Here is a 12,500-nt window from a genome sequence, read left to right as displayed (position 1 = left end):
AGACGTGTTCTCCTGGACGGTTCTCTCACACTCCGCCGAGGTCACTCATCCTCCTCCAGGCTAGATCAGAGAATATACCTTTTGTTCTCAAACACTTTTTAAATCTATTTTTTTTATAGTGTTCGGCCTGTGGAGACATTGGGGATATCTGCAGAATGAGCTTTACTGTCTCTCTAAATTCACTTACAATTCTGCTTGAGTAAAGACTGCTATGTTTGTCATCGTTATAAATCTAATTAGGGTTACTTTGGGGAAAATATGTGTGTTTGTGAGGAAATGGATAGTCCTCACTGAATGAACTATACTGTCTCTCTGAATTCATTTACAATTCTGCTTGAGTGTAGGCTGCTACGTTTGTCATCATTTGAAATCTAATTAGGGGTTTCTGTTGAGAAAATATGTGTGTTCAAATTAAGGAATTGGATAGTCTACCCACAGGCTATCTACAAATGCTTAGACTATCAACACATTATCTGTTGACACTCTGGTAACAACAATTTACAGTTAAGGTTAAAGGTAGAGATTGGATTTGGTTAAGGAGATGTTTGGTGTATGAATGTGATGGTTTGGTTGGCGTGTTAACGGGAAACCTAGGCTACTAGAGCTAATAGAGAACTGGCTCCTACAAATTAAAGGGGAGAGGAAAACTAATGATGTTGATGAAAAGGTTACCACAGCACCATGCACACCATTCACTACTACATATTTCCAGAGGCGGACGAAGTACACAATTCCTTTACTTAAGTGAAAGTATAGATACACCTAGTTAAATATTACTCCAATACAAATGAAAGTTGCTAAGGCAGATTTTTATTTTTAAAAGTTGAAGTACAGAAGTAAGCTTCTTGCTTTGAAAAATACTTAAGTATTCAAAAGTACAAGTATTTGTCCTTTTTTAATGCATTGTAGTGTAATGTTTATTTGGTGGGACCAAATTTGGTCAGTCATAGGACTTAAACATAGTAAGTCACAGAATTGACTTTAAAGCACTATTGCTTGTTTATAAATCAGTAAATGGAGCAGGGCCTAAATACTGTCAGACATGCTTCAGCAGTACACACCTTCTCGTCCTCTCAGGTCCCAGGTGAAAACCCTGCTAGTAAAACCTACAGTTAGAACTAAACATGGTGAAGCAGCTTTTAGCTGCTATGCGGCTCAGCTGTGGAACCAACTTTCGGATGACATCAAAAAGGCCCCAACTGTAGCCAGTTTTAAATCTAGACTTAAGACCAAACTGTTCTCGGATGCTTTCTGCTAACTGTGCCGAGTTACAATTTCTGAATCTGCCTTGATAATTATTCTACTTTGTCTTTTATTACTTTTTTTACTACTTTTGCCTATGTTTTTGCTTACTAATTATTCTTTATTTTTAAATGATTTTACCTTGTTTTATGTTTTCTTTTTATTATGATCTTTACCTTTTAACTATTCTTTGACTATATTGCCCTTATATGCTTTTATTTGTTATTATTGTTTGGTTTTGTTTATGTAAAGCACATTGAATGACCTCTGTGTATGAAATGCGCTATATAAATAAACTTGACTTGACTTGACTATAGTTTCTTACATCCAACAAAACCATTTTAGCTATTTTCATAACTATGCAACTGTCCCAATGGATGCAATAATATAATTTAAATCATTATTCATTCTCTGTTCACAAATTTGAAACATTTTCACTGCTGAATACAAAACCAGATAACTTCAAAATTCAAAACTCTGAAAAACTAAGGCATGCATGGGGCATCACTAGATAGGTTTTTAGGATCATTACCAGTTGAACAACTAAAAATGAGTTGTTTGCAACAGGGCTTCAAACAGCAACATTTTTATGTCCTGCGCATAGGCCAATGATACTTTCCTTTCTGAAAATAACCAGACTCATTTTAACGGTGGAGGTGGTCTACAAGTTTAGCCCACGGCGATTTTAAAAGAAGGCAGATAAGGCTGAAAACCAGAGCAGTGATATGAAAACCTTAATGGTGATTTATGAAATTCTAGGTGTAGCCCACGCATGAGAGGCTACGGCTTTTGATGGTCGCAAACCTCATTTTATCCAACAGGTCTGTCGTCCGTGACGTTTGCTGGTCATTAATATGTAGGTAGCTATTAACATATTCAGCAGTTTGAGTAGCAGACTGTTCTGCAGCGTTCCATGCGAGTGAGCAAGAAAAGAAAGCTTAGGGTAGTATCGCGGCTGGTGGAGGAACCAGGGGAGGAAACGTGAAGAATGGCTAGAAACTGACCGTGTTTTTGTCCAGGAAACAAATCCGAGAAACGGGGGGAAGACTCCGAAAAAAAAATACTGCAACAACGGACGTGGTCTGCCGCGCTGCGTGAACATTGACTTGGCTGGGATCTTGGATAGCCCAACGTCTGAAGTCCGAGTTTAATGGGACAGAGAAAACGGAAAAAAACGTTAGGTGTTTATTTGTTTTCGGTGGTGTGACTTAGTGTGTGTGGAGCTTGCTGTCCACGCCGCATGAATCTCGACAGGAGCAATTTCGCCTTCTACCTTTTGTTGCTAGAAGAACGCAAGGCAAACATAGACAAACATGTTCATTTTGAGTGTGAGACCAAAACGGAAAGAGAAATTTTGTATTTGCACGATTTATTCACTAGTCCATTAATTGATCAGATTTGTTGTTCCAGTCGTTGCCGACAGCGAGAAGACGAATGAGGCCGATATTGTCTTCATTTTAAGAGAAGCAATCAAACAACCATTGATTTGAATAGCCTACATTGGCCGTTTGAGCTCTCCCTTATTTTAAAACATGAAAATTCACTTGTCGGTCATGCGGATATTGCTACTCTTTGGATGGTGTTTCTTACGACATGGAATCACCGGCGAAGGGCAATCGACTCCGGCGACATGCTCGCCACTCTGCCGCTGCGAGGACGGAGGGGCGGACTGCTCGGGACGGGGACTGACCGCAGTGCCCACCGGCCTAAGCGCTTTTACCTATTACCTGTAAGTACCCTCACCCATTACCTTTACAAACCTTACCACCTTGAAGTATTTTTTAGAGCAGGGTCGTGTCGTAACACCAGCATGGCGGTTGAGAACTAGTGTATTATCCGCCAGGTCGGTCGGTTGGCTGTCATGACTTGAAAACTTTCAGCTTACGCGCTGAGTTGCACACAGGGTAGAGTTTTCAAACAAGGTAAACCACCGCACAATGGCTACATTGTTATTAATCGTTCGGTGTTTGGAGATAATTTGGGATTAACTAGAAGAACGAACTAGAGAGAACGGAAGAAAAGAGTGAAAAATACACGATAGGTAAAAAAAAAAGAGTCGGAGTAACCGAGAGCTGTGAAGCATGGTAGACAATCACTCACTCTCTTATAATGAAATACCTAACTTCTGTGCAACATTGTTTTTATGAGTTTGAAATATTATACATGCACACTGCACAGACTACTACAGAGTGTTTTCCCAAGAGGGAGCAACACGTCCTCTGGTTTATATCTGTGCCATAGGAAGGCAGTTGGTATGTTCAATACCCAGCGCACAAATATTTGACACCCAAATAGCAGATTTATGGATAATCTAGACTACTCAACATGGACACAACAAAGCCATCGTTATTATTGCTCTCCTTGCTACCCTTTCCTGTCAAAATTACAGTTAACTTGGTTATTCAGAAAATTATTCAGCCTTTAGTCTGTCTTTTAGAAGACTGAAAGGAGTTTGTTATCAATATCAACCAAAACTGAAATTGGTGATAAAGTTGTGCTATAGGCCAGTAGACAACAACAGCAGGCTGGTCACTGCTGAAATGCCAGGCTGATAACTTTGGGGAGTGTTTGGGTAGGTTTGAAATTGAACATTGAAACAAGTTGTGCCGGAAGAAACGGCACACAACCAGAGTTTGTGTAAGGAGAGAAATGTAACAACTGGAATGGAAAAGGTTGTTTTTCTGAGAGTCACAAGCGTCGGAGGACAGAGCGTTCTCTGATGAAAGCTTCCTTATCTAATGTGAGGCACTGATATTGATATGGCCATGAGGCCGCCTCAGACCACCATGGATCGGACACCTCTCCTGTTCCTCCTCCTGCTCCACCTCCTCCTGCTCCACCTCCTCCTGCTTTATTCTCCTCTTCCTCTCCCTGACATCTGAGGACCATTGTAAATTCTGATGTTTACCTCTCCTCCTTCCTGTCTCTTCCTTTCTACTCCTCTATTCTCCTCTTTTTCTCCTCCTCCCCCATCCTCCTCTTTTCTATTCTTGTCCTCCTCCTCCTTCTCCTCCTCCTCCTCCTCGCCCTCCCTGTGTCAGGTCTGCAGCAAGCTGATCTCTCGTACACAGGGGAAGCTCTGACAGGTTGGAGGGGTGCGGAGGAGTTTGCTGTAGGGGATCCCACTCTGTGACCGGTGACCATAGAAACCATCAAACATAATAGCTCTGCTTACGCCACAAACGGAAGTCCCACAAGCCCATCAAACACAGCAGCCTTGCTTACTGGCCCATCAAACACAGCAGCCTTGCTTACTGGCACATCAAACACAGCAGCCTTGCTTACTGGCCCATCAAACACAGCAGCCTTGCTTACTGGCCCATCAAACACAGCAGCCTTGCTTACTGGCACATCAAACACAGCAGCCTTGCTTACTGGCACATCAAACACAGCAGCCTTGCTTACTGGCCCATCAAACACAGCAGCCTTGCTTACTGGCCCATCAAACACAGCAGCCTTGCTTACTGGCCCATCAAACACAGCAGCCTTGCTTACTGGCCCATCAAACACAGCAGCCTTGCTTACTGGCCCATCAAACACAGCAGCCTTGCTTACTGGCCCATCAAACACAGCAGCCTTGCTTACTGGCCCATCAAACACAGCAGCCTTGCTTACTGGCACATCACCAAGTACATCACCGACGGTGTTGATCCAGTGCTGCGTCTTCCCGTTTCCTTTTCTTTTCGTTTCGTTTCTTCTTTCTTTTCTTTTCGTTTTGTTTCTTCTTTCTTTTCTTTTCGTTTTTTCTTTTCTCTTCCTGTGTGCGCACCCCCTTTGTTTCTGTTCTCGTTCCGTTGTTCCAGTGAGGTGTGTTTTGATTGCGGTGCATGAAAACTATGCCATGGCAGAACCCCTAGATCCGCAGCCAGCTGAGAGGCACTGACCTGGCCTGGACACCTTGCTCACAGCCCTGCTCAGCACACCTCTGCTCTGCTCTGCTCTTCTGCACTGGGGAGTGTGGACTGGCCTGTGTTGTCCTGTGCTGTGCTGTGCTGCACTGCATGGTGCTCCAAAGGACTGTGCTATGATATGCAGTGCTGTGCTGTTTTGTAAAGTACTCTAAAGTGCTGTGGAGTGGAGTGCTGTGCTTTGATTTGTTGTAAAGTGCTGTGATGTGATGTGAGAGTGCTGTGCTGTGCTGTGCTGTGTTGTGTTGTGTTGTGTTGTGTTGTGTTGTGTTGTGTTGTGTTGTGTTGTGTTGTGTTGTGTTGTGTTGTGTTGTGTTGTGCTGTGCTGTGCTGTGCTGTGCTGTGCTGTGTTGTGTTGTGTTGTGCTCTGCTGTGCTGTGCTGTCACACACCCGCCACACCCCCTGTGCACCCCCGACCCTGGCTGGCTGTGCTGCCAGACACGCATCTCACATCTCGAAATATCTCCGCCAGGCGACAGGCGTGAAACCCAACGCCCCACAGGCCAGTCTGGAGAAGTGATAAGGCCCCAAATAAAGCTGCTGTGTTAACACTCTGTCTGGCTGCTCGCCTGCTTGCCACGCCGCCTCCAGCACCAAACCACACCACACCACACCACACCACACCACACCATGGCTGGTGGCCATCTTGGCTTATCAATGCCTGTCTGTCCCCAGCAAACCCATTCGTCTCCTACTTGGCCTCCTGCTCAGGTGGAGAAGGGCGGTGTTGTTTGTTTGTTTGTTTGTTGTTTGTTTGTTTGTTTGTTGTCCTTCAGAATCTTGTCCTTTAGAATCTTGTTGACTGTTGCACTCTCCGTGGCTGCGTGCTTTGTGGGGCCTATGCGGTGCGGCGCAGCCGCCTTTCAAACAGCTCTCTCTCTCCCTGGCGTTTTACAAGTCATTCCTTGGCCAGGCGAGCACATTCTTCCAGCTGCAGTGCTTTCTGGCACGAGCCTGACGCCTAAAGTTAAAGGATACGAGAAATAAAAAAATAAAAAAAGTCTCGAATGTGGCCGCCGACTGCTGCAGATAGGAGTCTGATCTCGAACGTCACGTACGGGCAGGAGGAGACACTCAGTCTGTTGGAGCCTAGTAAAGTATCCACTGGGTCATTCTGTAAACGCTGCTGCTGACACACACACACACACACACACTGTGCATTATCAGGGGACCATTCCTGCTGGTCCCATTACAGTTGATTAATGTTTTTTTCAGGAGGCCTGTATGCTTTATCACATTGTATTTTCTAAATTAGCTGGACAGGTGATGTCGCCTGTCCTCAAATCCTCCATGACTACCGTCGCCACAGTGTCTGTCCCCATCGAGGGAGAGGGTGAATGTGTGTTTGTGTGTGTGTGTGTGTGTGTGTGTGTGTGTGTGTGTGTGTGAGTGTGCTAGAGATCAGGTTGATCATTACTTATCGTGTTTTAGATAGTGTCAGAGCGACTGCAGGTTTAGAGGAGTTTGCATGGTTCAACAGGATGTTGCGCAAGGCTTCAGGTTAATCATCCACCACACAGCCAGCCGCGCTTAAGGTGTTAGCCTTCTATTGAGCGCAAGCCCAGGGTCTCCGACACACACACACACACACACACACACGCACGCTTCTCAAAATGAGCCATCATAAAACGCTGACCTTGGCACATTGTTTTGAGTCCTTGCAATTTTTGACACTCATGCTCCTAAACAGTTAAAGGGAGCTGTTGTTTTGGTTGTTGGTTTAGTGTTTTAATTTCCGTGGGTTTGGACCGCCAGGAACGGCAGTCAATCATGTATGTGCTTGTTGGTTTTCCGCTACTGGGATATCGGCAGACTGATATGTTGACTTTTCAGTAGGCTATTAAATCTCAAGCTCTGTCTCTTGCCCCAACCTGTGCACAACTCTGAATTATGTATGGTGTGCTAGTAAGTGGAATCTACACAGGGTGCTGGGAGCTATGAATCGTTAGAGTGGTGTGTGTGTGTGTGTGTGTGTATGTGTGTGTGTATGTGTGTGTGTGTGTGTGTGTGTGTGTGTTGATTTGGAGAGATAAACAAATAAAACCAAACTTTCTAGCTCTCGTACCAGTGCATGTCACTGTGGAAGTGATCAGAGACATGAATCTGTCTCCCCTTGACTTGATAAATACTCCAAGTATGGAAAAAGGGTGTTCCAGATCCATGAGTGATCTTGGAATCTAATGGAATGGAAGCGGATGTTCCAGAACATTCTAGAATTTTCCATCTGATCTGGGCTGCAGTTTGGAATATGTTTGGAGAGAGCCTAGTTCTGAGAACTGTGTGCATAGTCCTCATGGTTTTACTGCTGAACTGCGTTTGCCCTTTAAAAAGACAATTACCAGTTTGTAGAAAATTTTTTTCTCAAGGAAGTGCCATAGATAGTCCTTTTAACAAAGCTAATCCTATAATATAATTGCTGTCTTTACCTCCTTACCGGCCCATTATATATTTGACTGAGAAGTATTCTGCCCACACATTTTTTAAGTTTCCTTATTTTCAAGCTGAAGCCAGATTCATTGATTACGACTTGTGTGTGTGTGTGTGTGTGTGTGTTTGTGTGGTGCAGCCGGTTCTTGCTGGGTCTATTCAGTATTATTCATTATTCACTATTCAGCTCTGAGAACCAGTAATTGGGGAACAGCTGGAGGGATTCCCATGGTGCATTGCTCTCAGATACCCAGATCAGTGGTCAGTGTGTCCCTCGGCCTCCTGTACTTCTCCTTGCCCTTCTGTCCATCAGCTACTGGCCCATTCTGTCCATTCCTGTGTCTGTCTGACTGCCCGCTACATGCCAGCAACCTCCTTAGACCTGCCCAACACACAGACAGTCAGAACACACAGACAGTACACATACAGTATATATATATACACACACACACACACACACACACACACACACACACACACACACACTTGCCCTGCTGAAGCATCCATTCTCTGAGATGCAGGAAGGCGCTCTCACTCACACACACTCACACACACACACACACACACACACTGTACACACAAAAGCACTTCCGTGGCCCTCGACCTAGACAGGCGGGCGGGTGCGGTGAGCACTGCAGGGTAATGCAAATGGGGTTGCCATGGCTTCCACGCTCAGTGGTGCGGAACCTCCCGCTCTTCCCTGGCTGGCCATGGAGTCTCTCCACACAGGTGTGTTGCATCACGGCGGCCCTTTGTGTGTGTGTGTGTATGTGTTGTATTGCGGTGGCCCTTTGTGTGTGTGTGTGTGTGTGTGTGTGTGTGTGTGTGTTGTATTGCGGTGGCCCTTTGTGAGCGTTTGTGTGTGTGTTGCATCACGGCGGCCCTTTGTAAGGCGACGGAGGGAAAATAAATGCCTATCCGCTCGACGCTCAAATAAACTGTGACTTCATTCAGCCGTGCGTACGAGGGCACGTAGCATTCAGGTGTGCACATCCGTGAATGTTGGTGATTATCCCGACTGAAATAAAGCCAGGTGACTCACACAAGTTTGTCCATGTATCTTGCAGGACACACACACAATCAATAAAGTAGGTCACCCGTGGAGTCCGTTCGTACTCCATGCGCGTACATGCCTGTGCGCTCGACACTCAAATAAACTGTGACTTTATTCTTCATTCAGCCGTGCGTACGAGGGCGCGTAGCATTCAGGTGTGCACATCCGTGGGCATGTAGGAGTGGGCACTTCTTTAGGCCCTAAAACTACCCATTCTAGTGAAAGGTTGTTGACGTTGGAGCTCAGATAGAGTTTAAGTCCACCTCTCTCTTACTTGCTTCAGAATCACTGTGTTGATTAGTCCGGAATGCTGCATGTCTCGTCTCGTAGCCACTGTATAGTTATGTCTCGTCTCATAGTCACTGTATGGTTATGTCTTGTCCCATAGTCTCATAGTCACTACTGTATATAGTTATAACTCGTCTCATAGTCACTACTGTATATGGTTATGACTCGTCTCATAGCCACTAGTATATATGGTTATGTGTTGTCTCATAGCCACCATATGGTTGTTTCTCATTTACAAAACCAGGTCAACACATAGATTATCAGTTTGTATGGATGCTGAAGCTCAGGCAAAGCAAGGACAATTAGCTGTCATAATTATTTTCTAATAAACGGCCGGGCCCATGCCTGAGTCCAGGCACAGTGCCTGCTAGCAAAAGCCCTGTATGCAGATTGGGAATGATATTGCAATCGCAGGCAGGACCTTGCGCAGACGGAGCGAGACATGTTGCATTACAGCGTCTCATCAGGCAGTTTGGGTGATTGACGTGCCTGCAGTCGTTCTCTCACTACGGGTGCTGCTTGGCTGCATTTGCACTAATTTCAGTTCAGATGGAACGTTGTTTCGGTTCTCTCCCACTTCCCCTTCTAATCATGTGTTACTGTTCCTGGGAATGCTTGGGAATGCTTGGGAATGCTTGGGCGCGAGACTTCCATGCATCATTTACATTGCCAGTAAAACAACTCGGAATTCCTGTCAACACTTTCTTCTATTGGCTGTACACAGAGAAACTCCTTTGGGATGGAATATTTGTGTGTGTGTGTGTGTGTGTGTGTTTGTGTGCTTGCTTGCGTGCGGTGGGGTAGCCCACCTGATTGTGAAGTGTATAAAACACCTTTGTTTAAAAAGTTCTCTATACGTGTCTGTGTGTGTTTGGAGGTCATTGAGGTAAGTGATACCTGTGTGTGTGTGTGTGTGTGTGTGTGTGTGTGTGTGTGTGTGTGTGTGTGTGTGAGTGAGTGAATAAGCGCAGTGTGTGCTGGGGCGTGAGCCGTTATCAGTGAGATAATTCTGGGTGGAATCTGAGGTTGTGTTCCACTGCTGTTTATGGCGGGTGTATCTGAATACGACTGATCACTTATCAGTAGTCATGCTAATGCCTAGCAGGGCAGGAGACGCACGCACGCACCTATACACGTACATGCACACAATTTCACACAGACATGCACGCACACACAAGCACACGCACACGTATACACACACACCTATACACGTACATGCACACTAATGCGCACACAGACACACACACATACATATACAGTTTGTGGTAGTTTGCATGCACACAAACACACATATACATGCCCCTGCACATGCACACACACGCACATATACACGTAAATGCACACAATTGCACACAAGCACACATGCACGCACACACACATACACGTACATGCACACTAATACACACACACACACACACAGACAGACAGACAGACAGACAGACACATACAGATATATACATGTACATGCACACAAACACACACACGCACATAGACACACACACACATGTGCACACACATATACACATACATACACATAAACACACACCAACACACACAGACACACATATACAGTTATATACACATACTGTACATGCACACCAACACACACGCACACAGACACACACACAGAGACACACACACATATACAGATATATACACATACATGCACACCAACACACACAGACACATACACACACAAAGACAGACACACACACATATATACATGCACACTAACACACACATGCAGACAGACACACACGCACACGCACACAGACACACGCACACACATATACACATACAGTACATGCATATAAACGCACACAAACACACACTAATGCACAAAGACACATACGCCACTCTTTCTCACTCTTTCTCTTACTCTCTCACAAACACTTTGTCTTTTATGTATCAGATTACCATCACTCTGGTTCCCCCACATTTCACTTCTTCTTTCACCACCTTTTTATTTCTCTCTCTCTCTCTTTCTCTCTCTTCAGCTTGGTCTCTCTATTTTCTCCTCCTCCTCCTCCTCTCTCTTTCTCCTCCTCCTCCTCTCACTCTTTCAACTTGTATCCGTTTGCCCTCTGCCTGTTTTCTCTCCCTCTTCTGTCCCCTTTCCCTCTCTCTCTCTTTCCCTCCTCTCTCTCTCTCTCTCTCTCTCTCTCTCTCCCTCTCTCTCCCTCTCTCTGGGCAGCTGGTGTGTGTCACACCAGCCATAATAACCCTTCCTCTGACAATTAAAAAGAGAGGGAGAGGGGACAGAAGAGGGAGAGAAAACAGGCAGAGGGCAAACGGATACAAGTTGAAAGAGTGAGAGGAGTAGGAAAAAGAGATAGAAAGAGAGAGAGGGAGGGAAAGAGAGAGAGAGGGAGAGAGAGAAAGAGTGAGAGAGGGAGAGAGAGAAGGCGACAGAGAGGGTGAGAGAGAGGCAGAGAGGCCCCCAGAAGGAGCTATTTAAATGACAATACTCTGCTTCAGCTATATATGTGTCAAAGGCCTTCGGGAAAGCACCCCCACCCGATATCAACCCCCCAGCACAAAGAGAGTTACCCCTCCCTCAACCCTCCACCCCCTCCCCCGCAGCTACCCCACCCCCCTGGGCAGCTCCACACACTCCCTGACCACCCCCACCCCCCCACCAGGATGGAAACCTCCTCGCGACATGTTACTCATAGAGTTAGCATGAGTCTCATCCGCCTCACTGTTAGTGCTTAGCTAAACTTAGCTTAGCTTCGTGTAGCTGAGGGGCCTGTATGTAGGCTGCCCAGGCCTCAATAATGGGACTGATTCAGTGTGTTTGGATGGGCTTTAGATTGGACTCCAGACTGGGCCCACTTATGACTTAGTGATTTGCAGTGATTGCAGAGTGGGCGTTTTTTTTTGTTTTTTTTGGTAGACTAATCTTTCCCTCTTACGAGTGTGACAGTGTGATGGGGATGACCTCATCCTGCACATTACCTGCGGTGCACACATGCACGCACAGACATACACACACACACACACACACACACACACACTCAGTGATTTTCACTGCTCGCTGACTAAAGAGAGGGAAAAAGTCAAACAAAGTTTTTGTCGATGAAAACACTTCTGCTGTCTCCAGGAAAGCGGTGTCTTAGCACAATAATGACATCATGCACATATGAGAGCAACACTGGAAGGGTGTTACCCCCCCCCCTCTCTCCCCCCTCTCTCTATCTCCCCCCTCTCTTTTTGTGTGTGTGTGTTTGTGTGTCCATTTGACGTGAAACCAGTGAAATTGACTCCTCCCAGCAAGACGAGGAGAAAGAGGGAGGCGGGGTCAAGCTTTTTAAGGGATTGAGTGAATGAATGTGCATGCAGTCAGTCTCTCTCTCTCTCTCTCTCTCTCTCGCTGTGTGTGTGTGTGTGTGTGTGTGTGTGTGTGTGTGTGTGTGTGTGTGTGTGTGTGTGTGTGTGTGTGTGTGTGTGTGTGTGTGAAGCGGCGCAGCAGACAGTCGGACAGGATGCTGAGTAACACACAGCTGTTCACCTCTGGAGCTGTGCAGATTCCAAGCTTTTCAGGGAATTCTGTTTGTGTGTGTGTGTGTGTTCATCTGTA

General features: G+C 45.7%; 1 protein-coding gene across 1 annotated transcript in view; it reads left to right on the top strand.

Annotated features, from left to right (window-relative positions):
* The first annotated feature begins 2,138 nt into the window (after positions 1-2,138).
* lgr4 (leucine-rich repeat containing G protein-coupled receptor 4) overlaps positions 2,139-12,500 on the top strand; it is an 86,606-nt gene continuing 76,244 nt past the window's right edge. Inside the window, exon 1 of the mRNA XM_076291908.1 lies at positions 2,139-2,971. Within this exon, the coding sequence (XP_076148023.1) occupies positions 2,775-2,971 (197 nt within the window). The 5' untranslated portion in view covers positions 2,139-2,774. The remainder of the gene's footprint in view (positions 2,972-12,500) is intronic.

This window comes from Alosa pseudoharengus, unplaced genomic scaffold, assembly GCF_046254945.1.
Source record: "Alosa pseudoharengus isolate Yale_2024_CS ecotype anadromous, Long Island Sound unplaced genomic scaffold, YU_APseudo_1.1 YU_APseudo_1.1_scf_19, whole genome shotgun sequence".
Classification (NCBI taxonomy): domain Eukaryota; kingdom Metazoa; phylum Chordata; class Actinopteri; order Clupeiformes; family Clupeidae; genus Alosa; species Alosa pseudoharengus.
Note: the sequence above shows the minus strand (reverse complement) of the source record. Positions and strands in the feature narration are given on the sequence as shown.